Source organism: Bos taurus, chromosome 6, assembly GCF_002263795.3.
Source record: "Bos taurus isolate L1 Dominette 01449 registration number 42190680 breed Hereford chromosome 6, ARS-UCD2.0, whole genome shotgun sequence".
In the NCBI taxonomy this organism is placed as follows: domain Eukaryota; kingdom Metazoa; phylum Chordata; class Mammalia; order Artiodactyla; family Bovidae; genus Bos; species Bos taurus.
The window spans coordinates 1,999,199-2,024,246 of NC_037333.1; the positions used below are offsets into that span (position 1 = coordinate 1,999,199).

The 25,048-nt window shown below is 37.6% G+C and overlaps 1 protein-coding gene across 3 annotated transcripts in view; it reads left to right on the forward strand.

The window, feature by feature from the left end:
- Positions 1–25,048, forward strand: part of MARCHF1 (membrane associated ring-CH-type finger 1) — a 137,743-nt gene that overhangs the window by 29,044 nt on the left and 83,651 nt on the right. For all 3 annotated transcript variants that reach the window (NM_001193149.1, XM_059887662.1, XM_059887663.1), the window contains exon 2: positions 23,671–23,851. In NM_001193149.1, the coding sequence (NP_001180078.1) occupies positions 23,671–23,851 (181 nt within the window). The remainder of the gene's footprint in view (positions 1–23,670; positions 23,852–25,048) is intronic.

The following is a 25,048-nucleotide window of genomic DNA, read 5'->3' on the forward strand; positions in this document are numbered from 1 at the left end:
GGAAGATACATGTGTCCTAAGAACCCTACTTAGGCCAGAAGCCCAACTGGCAGCTTGTCTGTGATCTGGTCACAATAGGACAGAATCTGGGATGAGAAACGAGTACAGATAATTTTCTCTTGGCTCTTGAAACCATTTGGGACAGGTGTTCCCAAATGTGAAAACTCAATTGGAGGACATATAAGATACAATCTCTTTTCACAGTTTTCATCTAGGATGAAACCTTAAATTTCTCATCTAGTTGCAACTTACTTACAGATGACATGATAGGAAATAAAATCCAACTAAATCCATAGTTTGCAAAGGATAATCCCTTCACTAGTACATCAGAATCATGTGGAAAGTTGTTAGGCATGCAGACCATTGGGTCCCAACTTAGACCTACTGAATCAGAAACTCTGGGAGAGGGACCCGTCCCCTAGTTTGACTGACCCTAGCCCTCTGTATGAGTCTGATTCATGCTTACTTTTGGGACCCATTGAAGCAGAGACTGCAGAGGAGAAAACAGACAGTTGAATAGAATGTGTTCACACCTTCATGGGGTAAGCATAGGGTTCTGGAGAGGGTCAAGAAAAGAAGTCTGATGCAAATCTGTACAAAGCAAGTAAAAGGGATGATACATGTTTATATTTGGTAACTTTCTATGTCCTTTTAAAATTATTTAATACTTTTCATATATATATGTATATATAAATATTTGCTTTTGTGTTTTGTGTATGAGAGATAGACGAATTGCAAGCTGAAATCAAGATTGTTGGGAGAAATATCAATAACCTCAGATATGCAGATGATACCACCATTATGGCAGAAAGTGAAGAAGAACTAAAGAGCCTTTTGATGAAAGTGAAAGGGGAGAGTGAAAAAGTTGGCTTAAAGCTAAACATTCAGAAAATTAAGATCAGGGCATCTGGTCCCATCACTTCATGACAAATAGATGGGGAAACAGTGGAAGCAGTGACACTTTATCTTCTTGGGCTCTAAAATCACTGCAGATGGTGATTGCAGCCACGTAATTAAAAGATGTTTGCTCCTTGGAAGGAAAGCTATGATCAACATAGACAGCATATTAAAAAGCAGAGACATTACTTTGCCAACAAAATTCTGTCTAGTCAAAGCTATGGTTTTTCCAGTAGTCATGTATGAATGTGAAAGTTGGACATAAAGAAAGCTAAGTAGCAAAGAATTGATGCTTTTGAACTGTGGTGTTGGAGAAGACTCTTGAGAGTCCCTTGGACTGCAAGGAGATCCAACCAGTCCATCTTAAAGGAGATCAGTCCTGGGTGTTCATTGATGGGACTGATGTTGAAGCTGAAACTCCAATACTTTGGCCACCTGATGAAAAGAGCTGACTCATTTGAAAAGACCCTGATGCTGGGAAAGATTGAGGGCAGGTGGAGAAGGGGGACAACAGAGGGTGAGATGGTTGGATGGCATCACCGACTCAATGGGCATGAGTTTGGGTTAACTCCGGGAGTTGGTGATGGACAGGGAGGCCTGGCGTGCTGCGGTTCATGGGGTCACAAAGAGTAGGACACGACTGAGCCACTGAACTGAACTGAACTGAACTGAATCGATGCATGTGTGTGTTCTTAGTCACTCAGTCAGTCATGTCTGACTCTTTGCAACCCCATGGACTGTAGCCTGTTGGGACCCTTTGTCCATGGGATTTTCCAGGGAAAAATACTGGAGCTGGTTGACATTTCCTTCTCCAGGGGCCCTTTCCAATCAGGAATCAAAAACATGTCTCTGGTGTCTCCTGCATTAGTAGGCAGATATTCTTTACCACTGTGCCACTTGGGAAGCATATGTATATATATGGTATACATGTGTATACCCAAGTATGAGTATATAGCCCTATATGCATGTATATATAGGGCTTACCTTGTAGCAATGTAGAATTCGCCTGCAATGTAGGAGTCACAGGTTCAATCCCTTGGTTGGTAAGATCCCTGGAGAAGGAAATGATAACATGGGAAATCCCATGGACAGAGGAGTCTGGCAGTCAGTCCTTGGGGTCACAAAGGTTGGATATGGCTTAGTGACTAAACCACCATAACATGTGTATATATATGATTATGAAAGTGAAAGGTTGCTCAGTCGTGTCTGACTCTTTGCGACCCCATATAGTCCATGCAATTCTCCAAGCCAGAATACTGGAGTGGGTAGCCTTTCCCTTCTCCAGGGGATCTTCTCAACCCAGGGATCAAACCCAGGTCTCCCACATCACAGGCGGATTCTTTACCAGCTGACCCACAAGGAAAGCCCAAGAATACTGGAGTGGGAAGCCTTTCCCTTCTCCATCCGGTCTTTCTGACCCAGAAATCCAACCGGGGTCTCCTCCATTGCAGGTGGATTCTTTACCTAATGATCTATGAGAGAAGCGCATATATATGTATACATACACACACACACACACACATATATATACACATGTATACATATATGTGTATGTATGTATACCCATGCATGTGCATGCACACACACACACATCAAAAGGATAATTGAGAAATTCAAGACACATGAAAACAAGGGTAGAAAACTACTAAATCCACAAAAAAATGCAAACATGGAGATCTACTACAAGTTTTAATTATCATAGGTACAGTGATCAAAGCAAAAAAAGAAACAGGATTCAGAGAAAAGCAAATCAAGTGTTCAGATGAAATATGTTTTTTTTTCTAGTAATGAAAAATAACTGAGCAAATTTCTCTCCTTATAATGATTGGAGACATCTCAATAGACTGAGTTGCTCCTTGGCTACCTGGTGTAAGAAACGTGTGCCACTTTATTTGACAATCAAGGTTTGGCAGTGGACAGGGTTAAGGTCCATATCAAGAAGTTGGAGAGCTACCTCAAGATGAGCACTTAAAAGGACATTTCTCCATCTCCAAAACTCCCTGGACACTCAGAATTTGTGGGTAAAAACAGCATCAAAGAAACAAATGCCTGTGTCCACTGGCAGCCTACACTTTTTCTTGAGAAATAACTCAAGATCAATCCTCTCTTGTGTAATCACTTTAATTTCCCATGATTGTATATAATAACTTTGTATATAATTCTTGCAAGGATGATTTTAAAATGATATCATGCCTTGTTTTATTTTTATTTCAATATTAAATAAATATGTCATTGCAAGAGCCTATTGATTTTATAAGAAATACAAAGATATATCCTGAAAGTCACAGCTTATATATTTTTTATTGTTTTGTATGATTGACTATGTACAATAAGTCATTTGTGAAGAAGAGAAAAGGTTGGGGTAAAATTATCTTAGATTTGCTTAGGAAGTACCTTCAAAGAATAGAAGAAAAGAGAATATGCTTCTTCTTCACCATCTCCCTCCACCTTTGCCACACTAAGCCAATGTGACAAAACACAACTATAGGTCGAGGCCATTCAGTTAAAAGTATTCATTCATACCGATTTACTACAAATGAAGCCACACCTCCACTATCCCTTGGGAGATATCTTAGCCCAAATTCTAGTCTGTGCAGAAACAAGGCTCAGAAATGAATTTAGCTTCTGTACTTACTTCATACCTTTCCCAGTGGTGAGTTAGCATGCAGATTAATGATTAATTCTCATGTAGTTATCACGATGATATATTGCAACTATAAAGACAGACACCTGCAGTTCTATTTGCAACTGTTTAATTCCTCTGAATTTTGTCAAGTGCCATTAGGGGATCAAGTGTGGGAATCAACAAATTCTGCTCCAGTGATTCATGAATATAATGTGAATATTCTGCACAGGGTAAAATATATACATTTATGTCTATAATATACACATATGTATGTATATATACAATAGATATATCATCTCCTATAATAGTTAAGGCTGTTATAATTAGACTCAAATAAAATGCTATTTGTGTGAAATCAAACTGAATCTATTAGCAGTTTATATTCACCGTGTACTTCTTTAGAAGTACACATTAAGATGCTATTTGAAAAGTAAAATGGTTTAAAAATAAAAGGCAGTTTTGATTATAGTAACAGTCGAGGTTTTTAAATATTAAGCCTAGGATTTTACCTTCTCTTGTCTTTGTGCCTTAAAGAAAAAGACATAGCTGCATCAATATTAAGAAAGTGGAGGAATATTACTGTTGTTCACATTATATATCAGCTATAGCTCATCAGAAAACAAAATAAACTGGAAATTTATCATGACAGTCATCTACTCTTTATTTAACTTACATGATAGGTAGGGTGACACCATGCTTGAAGTCACCATTCTGCACTTGCATTTCTCACTTTTGTGGTTTATGTATGAAAAAGAAATGTTCTCTTTTATCTTTCATTAAACCTTCTGTTGAAGTTTTACACTTAAAAAATTTAATTGTTTCTATCTTCACATTAAGACAGCTGCTTCAAAGATTTAACAAAAAGACAAAGGTAACTGGAAAGAGATAAAGCGATTGTATCTGGTATATACAATTAATGAAATTCATTCATACTTGATGTACAGGAAAAATGATATCAATTTATCATTTAGATTATGCCATAGTGAAAAAAATTTGCCCTCCAAAGAGAAAGATCAAAAATTCAGGGGAGGTTTGAACAGAAATACAAAATAAAGAGCAGGCATTGAAAAAAGCCTCAATGAAGAGTGTTGAAAAGGTTCAAACACATCCACAAATCTGAGCAATGGGAAAATGCTAATGACAGCTGAAGACAGACCCCTATCTGTGGTTTACTAGTAAACCACAGTGTAAGTTGATTTTATCTTCTAGAAAACTGAAGCAGAATTATCATAAACCTAAATGGAATGTCTGAATATACATTGCAGATATCAGAGGTGTACAACAAAGCTGGCATGAAATGTTATGTTTTATATGGTTAGACTTCAAACAGTACAAAGACATCTCTGGCACTTGTGTATGCGTATGGGTGGAGGGGGGAGGCAAATTATTCTTTTTTTTTTTCCCAGTTCATTTTATTTATTTATTTATTTATTTTACTTTACAGTATTGTATTGGTTTTGCCATACATTGACATGAATCTGCCATGGGGGTACATGTATTCCCCATACTGAACCCCCTTCTCACCTCCCTCCCTATCCCATCCCTCAGGGTCATCCCAGTGCACCAGCCCCAAGAACACTGTATCATGCATTGACTGGTGATTCATTTCACATATGATAATATACATGTTTCAGTGCCATTCTCCCAAATCATCCTGCTCTCGCCCTCTCCACAGAGTCCAAAAGACTGTTCTATACATCTGTGTCTCTTTTGCCGTCTTGCATACAGGGTTGTCATTATCATCTTTCTAAATTCCATATATATGCGTTATTATACTGTATTGGTATTTTTCTTTCTGGCTTACTTCACTCTGTATAATAGGCTTCAGTTTCATCTACCTCATTAGAACTGATTCAAATATATTCTTTTTAATGGCTGAGTAATATTCCATTGTGTATATGTACCACAGCTTTCTTATCCATTTGTCTGTTAATGGACATCTAGGCTGCTTCCATGTCCTGGCTATTATAAACAGTGCTGCAATGAACATTGGGGTACACATGTCTCTTTCAATTCTGGTTTCCTTGGTGTGTATGCCCAGCAGTAGGATTGCTGGGTCGTATGGCAATTCAATTTTCATTTTTTTAAGGAATCTCCACACTGTTCTCCATGGTGGCTGTACTAGTTTGCATTCCCACCAGCAGTGTAAGAGGGTTCCTTTTTCTCCACACCCTCTCCAGCATTTATTGCTTGTAGATTTTTGGATAGCAGCCATTCTGACTGGTGTGAAATGATATCTCACTGTGGTGTTGATTTGCATTTCTCTAATAATGAATGATGTTGAGCATCTTTTCATGTGTTTGTTAGCCATCTGTGTGTCTTCTTTGGAGAAATGTCTGTTTAGGTCTTTGGCCCATTTTTTGATTGGGTCGTTTATTTTTCTGGAATTGAGCTGCAGGAGCTGCTCGTATATTTTTGAGATTATTCTTAACACTTTCCTATTCTCTAGAAGATTCTCACTGACCAGGCTGCTCCAGAAGCTGCCCAGGAAGCAATCACACTTACTGATAATAAGACACAGTACTTTCCCAAACTGTTCAAATATATAAATCCATCAAATATTCATGAATTTGTTAACTTACTAGCAAATGAGAGAAAAGAAAGTGGAGTAAATTGGAGAAGTATTCTTAGATCTTTGTATTTTTTAGTTTATTTCAGTATTTCTTTTAGTGATTTTTTGCAGTAGTTGTGGTTATTGTAAAGGAAATTAAAAATAAATAATTACTTTAATTTATACTTTTACCTAGATAATCACTATTTAGATTTTTAAATATTACCTTATAATATTTTAATGCATTTAATTTTAATAAGGTTGTTCTGATTTTTAGTTGTATTTCTTAATGGCAACATATAAAGTTGATACATAGCTTTTAAAGAATGAAACCTGTCAGAAAAAATTTCTTAGTGTTTTTGTCTTAATGGAAATTTTGTTATATTGGGACTCTGAATAAAATTAAAGCTTTGTAACTTTATTTTCACAAAGCATCTTAATTTAGTTCCACAAAATTGTACTTTCTGTTCTATGATTGAGAAACAAATGATAGGGATAATCAAATAGTATAAGAATCTTTTTAAATTAATTTTTATAGGAGTATAGTTGCTTTACAATGTTGTTAGTTTCTTCTGTACAGTAAAGCAAATCAGCTATACATATATATATACATATATCACCTCTTTTTTTGATTTCCAGCAGAGTTCCCTGTGCTAAACCGTAGGTTCTCATTAGTTATCTATTTTATACATAGTAGTGTATATATGTCAATTCCAATCTCCCAGGTCATTCCTTTTCCCGCCTTGGTATTCATATATTTGTTCTCTACATCTGTGTCTCTATTTCTGTTTTGCAAGTAATATCATCAATACCATTTTTCTAGACTGCACATATATGTGTTAATATACAATTTGTTTTTCTCTTTCTAACTTACCTCACTCTATACAACAGTCTCTAGGTCCATTGACATCTCTACCAAAAAAAAAATATATATATATATATATTTCTAGGTAGACTACACACTAGGGAAAATATGAATTAGAAAGAGGATATAAAGAACCACATTATTAATTAGGTATCTGTAATTCTGGGCTTTCCTCATATTTCAGTCAGTAAAGAATCTGCCTGCAATGTAGGAGACCCACATTTGACTCCTGGGTCAGGAAGATCCCCTGAAGAAGGAAATGACAACCCACTCTTGTATTCTTGCCTGGAGAATCCCATGGACAGAGGAGCCTGGTGGTCTACAGTCCATGGTGTCTCAAGAGTCGGACAAAACTTAGTGACTAAACCACCATCTGTAATTCTACTGCTAATTGGAAAAGTCTATTTATTTAATAGACTTATTGTTTGAAATAATTATTTGTTACAGGTATTTCTGTTGTCATTTGGGAAAATATCTTTCAATTATTTTCAAATATGTTTATTCTTTGAAATATGTCAAATACAAGAAAATAGCATCTAAGTGAAAGTGTGGAACTATTTCCTTCTGTTTTTCAAAATGATCCTCTCCAGACAGTTATCCTCTCCATAACTAAGTTAAAAATTAGATTATCAATATTGTCATTTCCAAGTGGTGCTTCTGGTGACAAACAAATGCTTGGAGGCCTTATAAATAGGTTAATTTTGAGGCTCTGTCCCAAGAAGCTTTTTTTAAAATTTATCCCTGGGTCAGGAAGATCCCCTAGAGGATGGCATGGCAACCCACTACAGCATTCTTGCCTGGAGAATCCCATGGACAGAGAGCCAAAGGGTTGCAAAGAGTCAGACACGAATGAAGTGACGTAGCACACATGCACACAGTTGATTTACAAGGTTGTTTTAGATTCAGTTGTCTAGAAAAGTTATTTGGTTATACATATATATATTCTTTTTTATATTATTTTCCATTATGGCTGATCATAGGACATTGACTATAGTTCCCTGTGTGTTGTTCATCCACCCTATATGTAATAGTTTTAATTAAAACACTAGAATCAGTGTAGTCAGTCCTTCCCCTCATTGTCCTTCTTCCTGGTCTCCTCTTATCAAATTAGTGTCTACATTCCACGACTTTACTTTTGCAGGATCTCCTATTATCTTTTTTTTATTGTCACAACTATTACACTAGTGCTTGTCTTCATTACTGTTGACTTTGGTGATTGTAATAGCTTCTTTTTCTTTCTAATCTCTGAGGTAACACAGACAGAATAATCTTTCGAATAATCTACTTTCTTACTCAGATTCTTTATTGAGTTCCCCCTCCAACTGAATATAGTTAAAGTTTTTTGTGTGTGTGCCTGTATGTGTGTGTGTAAATGTCAGTGCTAGATGAAGGTAATTTTTTTTAGGCTCTCCACAATCTTAATTTTTCAACTGGACATCCCAATATAATCCTACCCAAACCTCATGTTCCTTCCAAACAGCCACATACCTGACCTGATTACCTGGTAATTCCTACTGCTAGACATTCACTGAAAGGATCTTCTATGTCTGGAGTACTCTATGAACTTTGCCTCCACTGGGCAAAAATTCTCCCCAGGTTCCAATTCCAATTTCTATAAACATTTTCCATTAGGCTCTAACCACCTTCTCACCCCTAATCAATACATTCTCTTTCTCTTCCTTGCAAAGTACTTAATTTCACACACATCACATGGTAACTTGAATTCCAGCTAATTGTGCTACTGTCCAGCATATAAAGTATCAAAGTATTACCTCCTTGAAGGGAAAAGACTGAGACTTGCTCATCTTTCCATTTATCACAGCACCTTATATAACCTTGCATACACACAACAGATTACTTGGTGAGAGAATGATTAAGTAAATAAATGGACAAATGAAGGAATATGTGAATAAGTGAATGAAGAGAGATCAGTGTTCACTCAAAGTGGCTGGAGCTGCTGTATAATATTAATATTTTGCCAAGACACTCATTTGGCTATGTAGGAGAATTTATATGCAAAAGCATATTTCTAATTCATTCAGTGCATTCTTGGTTACCTGTAAATAAAGTAACTGCCTCGTCAATTATCCATGGCAACTTGAGACTTCCTTAGAAGTAATACTTAGCCAGATAAGGTTAATGAATGGACAAAACTGGAAGGAAGTAGTGGTGGAGGATGAGGTTATAAGGATTCAAACACTTAGCAATTACAAAAAAGCTCTATCACAAAATCAATTTGAATTAAGAATCTCTGCCACATGCAGAAAAGAAGAAGGACTAGTTACAATGATAAGTTTACTGATAGCTCTGTTATTATGTATATCCCAAAGCCTTATTCTGCATCTGATCAAATATGTTTGTTTTGTCATATCTACACAAAAAGCAAGTGAGTGTGTTTTATTTGTGCTTTTGTTTTTCCTTTTCACATCAATGCAAGCAGCTAATAAAAACTGAGCCTCAGTTCAGTTCAGTTGCTCAGTCATGTCCAACTCTTTGCAACCCCATGAATTGTAGTACTCTAGGCCTCCCTACCCATCACCAACTCCCAGAGTTTACCCAAACTCATGTTCATTGAATCAGTGATGCCATCCAGCCATCTCATCTTCTGTTGTCCCCTTCTCCTCCTTCCCCCAATCCCTCCCAGCATCAGGGTCTTTCTTTTCCAGTGAGTAAACTCTTCGCAAGAGATGGCCAAAGTATTGGAATTTCAGCTGCAGCATCAGTCCTTCCAATGAACACCCAGGACTCTTCTCCTTTAGGATGGACTGGTTGGATCTTCTTGCAGTCCAAGGGACTCTCAATAGTCTTATCCAACACCACAGTTCAAAAGCATCAATTCTTCAGCACTCAGCTTTCTTCACAGTCCAACTTTCAAATCCAAACATGACCACTGGAAGAACTGTAGCCTTGACTAGACAGACCTCTGTTGATGAAGTAATGTCTCTTCTTTTTAATATGCTATCTAGGTTGGTCATAACTCTCTTTCCAAGGAGTGAGCATCTTTTAATTTCATGGCTTCAATCACCATCTGGAGTGATTTTGGAGCCCCAAAAAAATAAAGCCTGACACTGTTTCCACTGTTTCCCCATCTATTTCCCATGAAGTGAAAATTGAGCCTAATAACTTTAATAATTCCTGCTTAGAAAATCTCTAGTTCAGTTTTGTTCATCTTGCAAACACATGCAAAAACATCTCAAAGTTGACATAAAATGAATGTTTGTGGTGTGTGAGTGTAGAGAAAAATCATTACATCAGGGTATTTATTCAACGTTTATTATCTATTAATTCATCTTAATATCACCAAAATTATAAGGTAGGATCTGGAAAGGTAAACACACTGGGAAAAATCCATTCCATTACTCAGAAATGGACCATGGTCTGCCTGGAGCCACCAACAGAGTGTGGATAGGGCAGCAAAGCGACGGTTTGCAAGAAAGGGATTATCCCAAAGGGCACAGTCCATCCTTTAATATCTCCTGACTTGGAGGATTTGGATAGTTGAGCTGACATAAGACTAATGAGCGAGATCTACCCTGCTGTTGAGCACACCTGGGAATGGCACTCCTGAGGCCACACACGCCAGCACAAATGGGAGGACATTGCATGTACTCCACTCATGCAGAGACTTCTCAGAAACCCCTCCAAGAGGGCATAGCCCACTATGAGACTGAATCACTAGGCTAGCCAACAATGGAGGAGTCCCTATGACAACCCCTGATCCCTACCAGAATGTAAACTCCTGGGATCAACAGGTTGACAGGAGGCAATAAGGCTGCAAGAGGAGAAATTCAAATATTATTTTACCAATCCATTGCAGCTCACTCTTCTAAAATACCTGTAAATTCAAATAGGCCTTGGCTTCCTCTGCTTCCATTATTGACATAAGTGATCATTCATTGTCTTCTCTTTTTCCATCGTCTGCTGTCCAATGGGAAGGAGATGCAGCTGGTTCACTGTGACTCTGGACTTGCTCCAGGATCCAGTGAGGAACCAGGGGTGCTGCTATCTCCCTGCCTTTGTGGTTGTTTCTTCCCTGCAGCTCTGTGCAGATGATTTGAGGTTGGGACCAAGTCAGTGGTGACAAATTAGGGCATGAAATTAAACTCAGGAAGTAATGGTATGTACCAGGTCTTTCAAGTTGAAAATACTCTTGAGAAAACAAAACATGTTAAAAAGTCATTTGTGTGTGGAATTGTCACTCATCTGTAGATGTTAAAAAGATTGAATATTCAGAATGATGAACCTTATGATTACAAAAATCGTATCATCTCTCTATAACATACTTTTGTTTTATGTATAATTGTATTTTTAATTAAAATTTACAAAATATTTTAAATCTCAGACTGAATGGTAGCTTATAATACTTCACCTCTTAGAAATCTGATTTGCAAGGCTTTTTTCTTTTAACTCCAAAATATAAAAAATATATATATATATTTTGGCTCCATATCAGTTAGAGTTTCTGGAAACAGCTGTTGGTAAGAATAATACTAAATACTGTCCATCTTCTCTGCTTTTTGAATAAGAGTTACTTCTCCTTTCTACAGAAGATCAATTTGCTTGACTTCCTCCGATGCTCGGATAGGGTATAAAATTGGTACATCTCAGCTTACTTCCTCAAATGCAAATGAAGATCACATGGTATGTGTAAGGGTGATACATTTCTCACTTTCATTATAAGCGAACTTTCCCGAAACATAAACAGAACACTGGTAGTTGGTGACATCTGAGAATTACTAAATCATCTCACTAAACTAGGCTGTCTCTTTTGGTCTGTACATGTTTAAACAACAGTTTAAATTATAGTACCCCGGGTCCATTTGTGGACGATCTTTACCTTGATTTTTTTAACACTCTCAGCATTTAAATTGCTATTAATATCCTGCTATTCTTTCCATATAAAGACGATCCTGATCCTCAAAATTAATATACAGGAATTTATTCAGAACTTGCATAGATGAAAAAACAAACAGCAAACTCCAAATCTATATTAAGAATAATGATACCTCAAAACTCGTAAGCAAAGAAGGTCTGGAGTCTATTTCATAAAGGATGTGAGTCTTAAAGGCAGCTTAAATTTAGATGAAGTAAGGGGATCTCAGGGGGCTAAGATCACATTTGAGAAAATCCCCAGAGGCAAGCAGTCTCAGAAGGCAATAGGCTGAGGAAATAAACACCTAAGCATGAATTGAAAAAAATATATTATTTGATCTTTATCAACACTTAATTAACTTATTCTTATAAACAACCGTAGGAAGTAGACAGTGCTATTTTCCTATTTTATTGGTGAAGAACTTGAAAGCACCAGAGATTAAGTGATTTAACAGACATGACCAGCAAAACTGATGCTACTGTTAACAACCACATCATTTTCCCCAACACTTTCCAGGTCATGACACATGCAGAACACAAAACTTGTGAATTAACTGAGATTAATAGACCACACACCCAGGACCCTGAAACTGCCCTCTAGACTGAGAGGAATCAAGATCTTGGCACAGTGGTAACTAATTTGTATCAAAACTCAAAGCTTCTCAGCTATCCTACAGGTAAATTCTGTAGCATGCTGCTATGCCTGTGTGTTAGGGATTAAGAGGAGATACAGTAGAATGGGTAAGGAAAATTCAAATTACAGAGGGTTAGCTGAAAACCTGGAGAAGGCAATGGTACCCCACTCCAGTACTCTTGCCTGGAAAATCCCATGGGCAGAAGAGCCTAGTAGGCTGCAGTCCATGGGGTCGCTAAGAGTCAGATACGACTGAGCGACTTCACTTCCACTTTTCACTTTCATGCATTGGAGAAGGAAATGGCAAACCACTCCAGTGTTCTTGCCTGGAGAATCTCAGGGATGGGAGAGGCTGGTGGGCTGCCATCTATGGGGTCGCACAGAGTTGGACACAACTGAAGTGACTTAGCAGCAGCAGCAGCAGCTGAAAACCAGGTAATTTGGATAATTTGGATTTTATTTGGTTGATGATAGGGTTCTTGAAGAATGACATTATTTTAAGAGGATCTTAACAACTAACTACATGTTTAAAGAATGATCTGGGGGACTTCCCTGATGATCCAGTGGCTAAGACCCCACACTCCCAATAGAGGGGCTGTGTTCAATCCCTGGTAAGGGAACCAGATCTCAATGCTGCAAATATGACCTGATGCAGCTAAATAAATACATAAATAAAATAGTTTTAAGACTGATTTGGAAGGAGCAAAGTCTTAAAGACAGTTTTTGTATCTGTTGACAATTCAAAACTACCAGAGCAATGGCAGTGTGGATGAGAAGGAGGAAAATAATTTTTTTGAGAGGAAGGAAAAACCACTAAGGTATAAAAAGTATTGGCATCTTGATAACAATTTGAATTTAGAATTCAAATTACCCAAAGGCTCAAAAACAAAGGCAAGCCAAGAGAATGAGATATTGATGGAATGGCATCTTTGGGAAGAGAAGCTAATTTGGAGATGGTGATATGTAGGAACCAGTAAGAACTGGCTGAGGCTTCTTGCTATTGGAGGGGCAGTGGTTGGTTTGGAGACAAATGTTTTAAAGTCACAAGTCTAGGAGCAATATTTGAACTTGATGGGCCTGGATGGCCTCCCTGGAGTAGTCAGTGTAGAAAGGAAAAATCAAAGGGGTAAGTATAAAACTCACCGGATAAGCAGTCATACTTTGAGAGGTGGCTTTTGTGACCTGATTGAACCTGGGTCTCCTGTATTGCAGGCAAATTCATTACCATCTGAGCCACCAGGGAAGCCCACAATATTAGGTAGACTAGACTTAGTCAAGAAATTAGATATGCTGAAAGGTATCAACATATTATTCCCAACATAATAACTCACCTGTCATGTCTTAGCACAGGATCATCTCAGGCACTATATCTCAAATTTCTAAGCCCCAAATATTTTGGGTCTGTCTTCCATAAGTAGTCACTCTTTCAGTCCCTATAATCACCTTATATGCTCTTCTGATTCCACTTTTCTCAAGTTTAAGGGTTCAGTTCAGTTCAGTTCAGTCACTCAGTCATGTCCGACTCTTTGCAACCTCATGAACCGCAGCACATCAGGCCTCCCTATCCATCACCAACTCCTGGAGTTTACCCAAACTCATGCCCATTGACTTGGTGATGCCATCCAACCACCTCATCCTCTGTCATCCCTTTCTCCTCCTGCCCTCAATCTTTCCCAGCATCAGGATCTTTTCAAATAAGTCAGCTTTTTTCATCAGGTGGCCATAGTATTGAAGTTTCAGCTTCAACATCAGTCCCACCAATGAACACCCAGGACTGATCTCCTTTAGGATGGACTGGTTGGATCTCCTTGCAGTCCAAGGGACTCTCAAGAGTCTTCTCCAACACCACAGTTCAAAAGCATCAATTCTTCGGTGCTCAGCTTTCTTTATAGTCCAACTCTCACATCCATACATGACTACTGGAAAAACCATAGCCTTAACCTTTGTTGGCAAAGTAATGTCTCTTTTTTTTAATATGCTATCTAGGTTGGTCATAACTTCTCTTCCAAGGAGTAAGCTTCTTTTAATTTCATGGCTGCAGTCACCATCTGTAGTGATTTTGGTATAGTGATATAAAAACACCGTCACATAAGCCAAAAAGGGAAGAAGCTTTAAGAAGGAGGGGTTAGTCCATACTGCAGAGGGACATCAGGAAAGATGAAGAACTAGAGAAGGTCCTTAGACTTGACTGTGAGGAGGGTGCTGGTAGCTTAGGAGAAAAGTAATTTCATTTATACAGTAGATTTGGAAATATCTGCCTTACTTACATTACAGTCCTAGAGGTGAAAAATGACAGTCCCATTAAGTAAAACACAGACATTAAAAAAATGAGTTGCTTTTCTAAAAAGCATACAGTGCATTGCATTTACTACCTAGAAGCACTTTTGTTTATTTTATTGACTAATTATCTGTTGGCAGTAATGACCTGCTTTGGGACAATATTTATATTTTGCGGTATTTTCTCATATATCTTATTGGAACCTGTGATAGCCATATAAAATTTTACAGAAGAAAAAAAAAATCAACTGTCTGAAAACTTGTCTGAGGTCACCAACATACAGAAGAGTGAAGCTAAATCCAATCCTAGTTTTCCTCTACACATATCTAAACATACTCCCATGCCAAGATTTCTTTGAGATGTGTCTGTGATGCAACTAACCTGGGGATTCCAGTGTTTCATAACAACTCACCTTAATGAAGTCAAATTCATGACCTTGACCTTACAAGTGCTTGCTCTAACCAATTTAACAAACTAGCTGCTAAAAATCTTAGTCCAATGCACTGGAAGCAATAACATTGATAAACCAAATTAATAGTAGCAGTAGAATTAATCTCATGATCGCATGCTAAAATTAACAAATTTAGCCATAATAAAATGAACAAATATTTGGTTGCCTACTATATGCCAGGTACGTGCTCTTTTACTTAATCTTCCTGACACCCTAAGAGTTATTTTTAACTTAATTCTACACATGACTAAATGGAAATCTCCAGTTTACTGGAGCAGAGACCAAAGATGTGAGTCAGGATAAGATTTGTTTGTGAACTTCAAATACCAAATAATTCTATAAATTTTATTTTTATTTTTTCTGTGACAATGGAAAAATACAAAAAAAGGGAGGTGAACTAATCCTTAAGAGAGATAAATGCATCCTCTACATAGAGACAATCTTTGTCCTATCTCCTCCCATTGTCAATATCAGTTCTTCAGCATCATTGTGTCTTTTGGCCTCTGATAGTACAGGGTCCATGGGTGGTTTCACTGGCTTGCCTGCTCAGTTCATCTAGACTCTGTGACAGCTATTTTCATACCATCTTCTCTGATGTGCCAGAATCCTTCACTTCTCGCCTTCCCTATCCTGACCTGGTGATCTTGGGACAGTGAGGTTGTGTTACCTGCTGTAGGATCACGCTGACTAATGAGTGTACAGAGTCAGAGAATGTCCACTGTAAACCCATATATCTCATCTGACCTGGGACCTCACAGCTGCTCCACTATTCTGATATTCATGCTTGCTTAATTTTCCGTCACATTCTCCCAGTGGCTTTCTTTAATCATTTAGAGCCTCTGTGAGACCTTAAGGGCCATGCCTCCCTGCCCTCCCTTTCACTACCTGTTGTCTGTTGTGTCAGGGAAGATAGTAAGACCATCCTTCAGACCCAACTGCTGCACCTCCCCTGCCCCACCTCCTCTCTATCTTCACCAACGTTCCTCCTCTGTCTTTTGCTCATGGAAAACTGTTGGCTTCCCTCCTGGGTATCCTTGCACTTGTCCAAAGATATTCCTCTGTGATCTTTTCCTTACCTACACTCTCCTGACTTCTCAAGAAACTTCATCTAACCATGGATCATTCTTTTGCCTGACTATTTCTTTAAATGTCTCCCTCTCTGTGACACCTTCACTTCTGTTTATGAACACATTCACTTTTACTGTGAAAACAAAATGAAATGCAAATGAAAACTAAAATTTTCTCTAGTCTGCTATCCTTTCACTGTGCTGCCATATTTCTCAAAAAGAAAGATCATATCTCCTTACTCATTTGTTTGAGCACTAATTTCTCATACACTGCTTACTACCTTTCAACATGGCTTCTGCCCACCATGCATTCTAATCATTTTTAGCTTAGAAAAGTGAATTCTAAGAATGGGTGCCCCAGAATGCAACCATGCCAAATCTATGTGCTTTAGTTACTAAGTTGTGACCGATTCTTGCAATGCATGGACTGGAGAGCACTAGGCCCCTTTAAAGCAGCTCTTAGAGGGAAGTTAATAACAATAGAGACCACCCTTAAAAAATAAGAAAAATATCAAATAAACAACGTAACCTACCACTTAAAAGAATTGGAAACAGAACAAACAAAACCTAAAGTCAACAGAAGGAAGGAAAAAATAAAGATCAGGGAGGAAATAAATAAAATAGAGCTTAAAAAGCAATTTAAAAAATAATAAAACTAAGAGTCAGTCCTTTGAAAGGCTAAAAATGGGCAGCAAGTAGGTGCCAAACTCTGAAGCATGATGACTAGTTTTGAGTAAAGATAACATCCAAATTAAATCATTACAAACACAGCAGTGTCCATAGATGCTGTGCTCAAAGCTTGGAGATGAAATATGGGGGAAAATATAAGTAAGGAAATGAGAAGATAACAAATGGGAAGATGACATGGAATATGCAAAGAGAGTTGAGATGCTGTTTGAAGGTTATGGTCATGATTGCCTTTATGAGTTCCATGTTATAGAAATGCTTTGTCTCCAAAGCTAGTAGTCATGGAAACCAAGCTGGGGTCCTTGGAGACCTTGGTACATTCGGTAGGCTGTCTCCCATCTCTTCCCCAGTGTCGCCATATTGCTTTGGATTCTTTTTATTTTTCCATTTTTATTGGAGTATACTTGATGTGCAATGCTGTGTTCAATTTTAGGTGTACAGCAAAGTGAATCCGTTTCATATACATATATCAGTTCAATTCAGTAGCTCAGTCGTGTCCGACTCTTTGTGACCCCATGAATCACAGCACGCCAGGCCTCCCTGTCCATCACCAACTCCCAGAGTTTACTCAAACTCACGTCCATCGAGCCGGTGATGCCATCCAGCCATCTCATCCTCTGTCGTTCCCTTCTCCTCCTTCCCCAAATCCCTCCCAGCATCAGGGTCTTTTCCAATGCGTCAACTCTTCACATGAGGCAGCCAAAGTACTGGAGTTTCAGCTTTAGCATCAGTCCTTCCAATGAACATCCAGGACTGATCTCCTTTAGAATGTATATATATATATATATATATATATATATATATATATACATCTCCTTTAGAATGTATATATATATATATACACACTCTTTTTTTAAGATATTTTTTCCATTACAGAGTTTTGAGTAGAGTTCACTATGCTATCCAGTAGGTCCTTATTAGATTTATGTTTCATAAATAAGTTCATCCGTACCCATTTTTTGATTCCACATATAAATGCTATCCTATGATATTTGTCTTTCTCTGTCTAACTTACTTCACTCAGTATGGCAATCTCTAGGTCCATCCATGTTGCTTAAAATGGCATTATTTTGTTCTTTTTTTATGGATGAATGGCTCAATATTAGGAATCTGCCTGCGGATGCAGGAGACTGGGGTTGAATCCCCAGGGTTGGGAAGATTCCCTGGAGAAGGAAATGGCAACCCACTCCAGTATTCTGCCTGGAAAATCCCATGGAGGGAGGAGCCTGGCGGGTTACAGTCCATAGGGTCACAAAAGAGTTGAACACGACCTAGTGACATTAAACAACAATATTACAATGTATATATGTACCATATCTTTTTTATCCATTCCTCTGTTTGTAGACATTTAGATTGCCTCCATGTCCTGGCTATTGTAAACAGTTCTGTGGTGAACATTGGAATACACATATCTTTTCAAATTAGGGTTTTCTCCAGGTAGATGCCCAGGAGTGGGATTGCTAGGTCATAAACTTTTTTTAGTTTTTTAAATAACTTCTGTACTGTTCTCCCTAGTGGCTGTACCAACTTGCATTCTCACAAACAGTGTAAGAAGGCTTCCTTTTTTTTCCACACCCTCCCCAGCATTTAGTGTTTATAGATTTTTTGATGATGACCATCTGGCCAGTGTGAAGTGATTCTTCCTTGTAGATTCTTAATACCTAGATGTTTATAATCATTGCCCAAATGAGGTCCCTGCCTCCAGGTTCTTTTCTCTCTCTCTCTCCAGTCACCCCACATGTTGATGCTAGTATCTGACTTTCTTTTCATGTAGCAAGAACTAAGAAAATGTGACTGAATGAAATAATGAATAAGTGGATGAAAAGAATTCTAAAGTTGCCTAGGTCACTATGGCCCTCACAAAGATTTTTTAAAGTAATAAATTATTTTTAAAAAAAGCTCTTTCATAAAACATACTATTTTACCTGAACCAAGATATCTTGACAAATGGATAGGGAACAGGAAATGGAGGTCATTTTAAGGTATGTAAGACTGGAAAAAAAAAAAAAGCCTACTTTTCTTAAAACTTAAATATTAAAGGGGGCTTGAATCTGCAAACACACACATACTTTCGAAAATTTAATTTGCTAAATAGTATTTTGTGGTCCACTCTTTACAGAAAGCTAGAAATTATATGGAAGTAGATGTTAAACAGCCAGTTAAAATGCTAAAATGCCAATAAAATTTGAATTCAACCTGTTCCTTCCACCAGGTGACAGACACCAATGTAGATCACCAATAATTTTAAAAATCACATAATTCTTAAGTCTCGATTTCCCATAAAGTGAAAATGCATCAAAATAATGATTATTTTGCAATGTATTTTTATTATTGAATTCATTTTCTGTATATGATTATTATATTGGAAAACACATGTTTATATTTTTATTACTATGTTTTCATTTAAAATTTAGCAATTATGGTTTGTGTAAAGTGTCAATTTAAGAATTGTTTAATTATTTCTGTAAGGCACTATCACTTTATTTTTCATTTCTAGTAGATATTTGAAATTGATATTTAGCTTTCAAATCCATTTAGAACAGTCTCAACATGGTTTGAAAGACTCTTGGGAACCAACATGAGTTGGATAATTTAGAAAAATTTCAAAATGCTAACATCATGTAAAAGGAAATCTTGTGCAACAGAAATGAAAATGAACCAACCTTTTGATTTTCCTGATGGGAAATAATCTTCAGTTCAGTTCAGTTTAGCCGCTCAGTCATGTCCAACTCTTCATGACACCCATGGACTGAAGAACGCCAGGCTTCCGTGTCCATCACCATCTCCTGGATTTGCTCAAACTCATGTCCATTGAGTCGGTGATGCTATCCAACCATCTCATCCTCTGTCATCCCCTTCTCCTCGCACCTTTAATCTTTCCCAGCATCAGGATCTTTTCAAATGAGTCAGTTCTTCGCATCAGGTGGCCAAAGTATTGGAGTTTCAGCTTCAGCATCAGTTCTTTCAATGAATATTTGGGACTGATTTCCTTTAGGATTGACTGGTTTGATCTCCTTGCAGTCCAAGGGACTCTCAAGAGTCTTCTCCAACACCAAAATTCAAAAGCATCAATTCTATGGCACTCAGCTTTCTTTATAGTCCAACTCTCACATCCATACTTGACTGCTGGAAAAACCTTAGCTTTGACTAGATGGATCTTTGTCAGCAAAGAAATAATCTTAACTTTATGAAAAAAAAATAATATTGCTGGTGATGCTTCAGGTAATTTTCAGGAGAAATTTTTTAAAAGAATGTGTAAGACATAAGAAGGCTTGACACCAATCAGGTTCAGTTCTGGTCAGTCTGGAATCAACAAGGTCTCTGTTTCCATCTGCTTATGATGAATTACTTTTTCACGTTAGCAAAAATTCAGAGCCTCAGAACCGTTTTGGCAGCTGTGCAGCATTTGACCCATTTTTTGGTGATAAATTATCAGATGGGATTAACTGCACATTTTTCTTTTTCAAATAAGAAACTTTTCTCCCTGTCCCTACAGACTTATCATGGGTCAACGGGCATCAGTGACAGGCCAGGAGGGGCTTTTGGTTTTATCATATGCTTCTCCTGGGAACCTTTAATTCAATTTTTGTTACTTGCAGAAGTTGGGGTGATTTGTTTTATAAACTTTGTTTTTATCATTGTTGATAACAGTCAGACATTGTCTTTAACTCAGAATCACCATAAAGTAAATGTGTCCTGCAAAGGGTCAGATAGTGAAGATGATAGTCTTTGTGGACACATGCATCATCTTCAGGCCTACAGTTATAGTATAAACACAGCTCTTAACAATACATAAACATACGTGGGTGGGTGTGGTCCAAAAAAAAAATGTTATATGCCAAAACATGCATAAGGACGTATCACACCACAATGTACTGCCCCCTGATCTAAGGGAGAATCTCTGTGTGATGTCAGTGAGAGAAGAGGTTCAAAGGACTTCAGAAATCTTAGCCACTCATGATGTATAATTTGTTATGGTTCAGTTCCTCCAAAAATAAATATTACATCAAAGTAATGTGCTTTAATGGAAACATACATTAACATATGTAAAAGAGATGACCAGTGTGAATTTGCTATATGACACAGGAAACTCAAACCAGGGCTCTGTGACAACCTAGAGGGGTGAGATGCGGTGGGGAGTGGAAGGAAGTTTCAAGAAGGAGGGGACATATTATACCTATGGCTGATCCATGTTAACATATGGCAGAAACCAACACAATATTGTAAATATCCTTTAATTAAAAATAAATTTTTTTAAAAAAATTGGAGATGTACAGCTAAAAAAAATGATGTGCTTTAGAAACCCAGATTCGCTTTCCCTAGTTGCTTTTAGAATAAGTTATAGTTTGTTGATTGAACAATTTTTTCACTCAACAAGCCTCTACTGATCAATACTCTATCAGCTACAGGTATGATATAAATTATACTAAGCCTTGATCCTAGGATCTACAGATTTGAAGAGAGGACATATTTCAGTTTCATATTAAAATAGGCTCTGAGATAATTTTCAGTTTTATCTTTTTATAAATTTTTATTGAAGTATAGTTGCTTTACAAAGTTGTGTTAGTGTCTCCTGTACAGCCAAGTGAGTCAGCTATAACATATACATATATCTCCTCATTTTTGGATTTCTTTCTAGGTCACCACAGAGCACTGAGTAGAGTTTTCTGAGCTACACAGTAGATTCTCATTGGTTATCTATTTTATGAAAAAGGAAAATGTTAGTTACACAATTGTGTTTGACAGTTTGTGACCCCGTGGACTATAGCCAACCAGGATCCTCTGTCCGTGGGATTCTCCAAGCAAGAATACTGGAGTGGGTAGCCATTCCCTTCTCCAGGGCATCGTTCCAACCCAGAGATCGAACCCTGGTCTCCTGCATTGCAGCCAGACTCTTTATCATCTGAGTCACAAAGGAAGCCCAATCAATAATCTATTTATGTCAATCTCAATTCTTAGCTTTTCCCCACTAGGCCAGCCTTTGACTGCTACTTTGTAACTCCATCCAGGGGAGGGCAGACACTGATTTTGAACTTTCCTGTGTTCTATCTTTTCACTCCACCCAAAGAACTTTTGAAGCCAGTGTTGCTCTTGGCTTACTTTGTCTCTACTTAAGAAAAAGAGATTCAAAATATTAGCTACTGTGTCATACTTCTTTATTTTGAAGTTAGGGGAGGGTTGAGTTTCAATTCCTGTTGTCTCATTGAAGTAACAATCTGACCAACCAACCCCTGCATTTCCCCTGGGAGACAGTTGAGCTAGATAAATATATTTTAAAACCTACTTTTTAAAAAGCACTGCTTCTGGTGATGATGGCTGAAAGGAAAGAACAGCAATAGTAATTCAAACATTCTTCCAGCCTGTCACTATGACTCAGCTCCAAAAAATGACTATACAAGTGTTCTGGGAACATTTCATTCATATTTCTAACAGATTTTAAGAAATATTTCTAGTCAAACTTAGAAACAACTTCTACAGACTCTAGGTAATAAGAATTATTGAAGTTGTAAGATTTGAATTTGTGACCTCATGTTATGAAAAGCTTATCTCATCCAATGAGGAAAACAAGTTAGTTTTTAAAATTTGAAGATGAGAATAATGGAGATTTCATAGACTGAATCTATGACATTAAAATCATAGTAATTCAGTAAACTACTTGAAATAAGAATTTCTAGGAAGACGTAATAATTAAAATTTTAAAACAGGAGCTGAACTTTATTGTTTACTATAGCTGAACTTTCTGTAACCAAAGACTTTCATGACAATGATGATTATTAAAGTTAAGCTCATTTGTTGTGAACAAATGTGTGCATCTTCCTAGGAAAATCTTTGTAATATTTCCAAGCTGATGCTGTCTATATTCACTTTATTCCATGGTAACACATTAAAATTTTTCAGAATTATTTCACATTGGTAGAATATCATATATACTAAATTATACACCTTCTAAAACTATTGCCAAAATAAAACAATGAGATTACCAGATTCCAACATTCCTTAGAATACTAAACTGTAACTTTAATATATGAAAGAAAGCTTGTGCCTGTGGACACTGACTTTTTTGGGGGGGGGGTGGGGCGTAGAATTCCATTACAATGGTACACTAACTTTTATTTATTTTTTTTTTTTGAACTTTTTATTTTGTATTGGTGTATAGCTGATTAACAATGTTGTGATAGTTTCAGGTGAATAGTGAAGGGATTTAGCCATACATGTATCCATTCTCCCTCAAACACCCCTCCTATCCAGGCTGCCACAAAACACTGAATAGAGTTCCATGTGCTATATGATAGGTTCTTGTTGGTTATCCATTTTAAATAAAGCAGTGTGTACATGACCTTCCAAAATTCCCTAACTATCCATCCTTCTACCTCTTGCAGCCATTAATTTGTTTTCTAAGTCTGTGAGTCTCTTTCTGCTGGGACACTGACTTCTGATAGATAAAAGTGGGGACACAGCTCAATAGTTAGTCTGTTAAAATTGATTTCCCTGGAGGAATGATTGTGCATTTTTGATGTACAGGTGTGTGAAGCCCTAGGATATGACCTAAGAGTCCAACAATGACTAATTCAAGTGAAAGGAAATTAATATTGACCATGTATTTAGCTCCAGCATTAAGTTGAAGTGAAATATTCGTAGTTCTGAATGTGAGGTTGTAGATTCCAATAAGCCTAGGATGCTCAAGGAGGAGGATATGGTATGCTCCCTGGGAGATCTCACCTGCTTGCTGTGTCTTCTTCAGGATCTGTCACTGCGAAGGGGATGAGGAGAGCCCGCTCATCACGCCCTGCCGCTGCACAGGCACCCTACGCTTCGTGCACCAGGCCTGTCTGCACCAGTGGATCAAGAGCTCTGACACACGCTGCTGTGAGCTGTGCAAGTATGACTTCATCATGGAGACCAAACTCAAGCCCCTGCGGAAGGTACTGTGTTGCCTGGACCAGTTTAAGAGAACTGGCAAAACAGGCTTCTCTTTTTTTAATTGAAGTATAGTTGAATTCAGCAAAAATGTACAGTGTTTCAGGTGTACACCAAGGTGATTCAATTATACATACATATTAAAAACACATTTCCACAATAAGATTTTTCTAATGTGCTAATATCCACTAAGACTACACATCATGTGTTGGGCTCAATATGGAAAACACAGTCAAGTTTTCCCAGATAATTCTCCATACTTCTGTCTTAGGTTCTGGGGCTCCTGATTTTTGTGTCACTCTCCAAAGTCACAAAACCATGTGCATGTGTATGTATGTGTGAACATGTGTATGCATGTGTATATGTGTTTGTGAGTGTACCCAAATATACCTATGGATCAATGTAACTGAATTGATGGAAGGGGACTGTAAGAACATTGTACTTACTGAAGTCAATTCCCAAGAAGGTTAGATAATAGACCACAAAGATTAAACAGTATGGAATCATGTAATGTTTTGAAAACCAAGCATTTGGTAAGAAAGAGAATGATCTCTTCTACAAGGTGTGGAGTCTTTCTTGTGTTTGCCCTTATCTGGGGATTTGGTTTTGTTGTGGGAGTGTGCAATTTCCTCAGTTTTGTCTCCTCACAACAAAAATTTGAAGCGACAGACGTTAAAGCCCTTGGACAGACCGTGTCACAGCTCTCAGACAGATCAGTGTTACAACTCCATGTTACAGCTCAGTTTTATTTAGAAAATAAAGGAAAAGTCATCTCTGAGGTGTGAGGGCATGCCAACTCAAAAGACATGAAAAGAGGAGAGAGAGAGGCCCCCGGCCCTTTGGCTCCTCTTTTTATATGTCTTTTCCTCTCCCCGGGCCTCTCCTATGTAAATTGGGCCAGCCAGGAGTGCTGTTTGTTCTACCCGAGGTCCTCACTCCAGTCCTCAACCTTCCTTTGTTCTGTTTTCATGGGCTTTTCTCTTCCTTGTCTTTAGCCATCGCCATTCTGGACTCCTTTTTCCTATTCTAACCACCCAGCAGTTTGATGGTTCATGTAAGAAAAGTATCATTTTCCATATTGTGTAGTATTTTTAGCTACAAACTTAATCTTCAAATGTGTCATTTGTGTTATATTTTCCTAAATAATGAAGATAATAATTGAGATAAGTATAAAGTTAGCATCTAACTCAATGCTGGAAAAG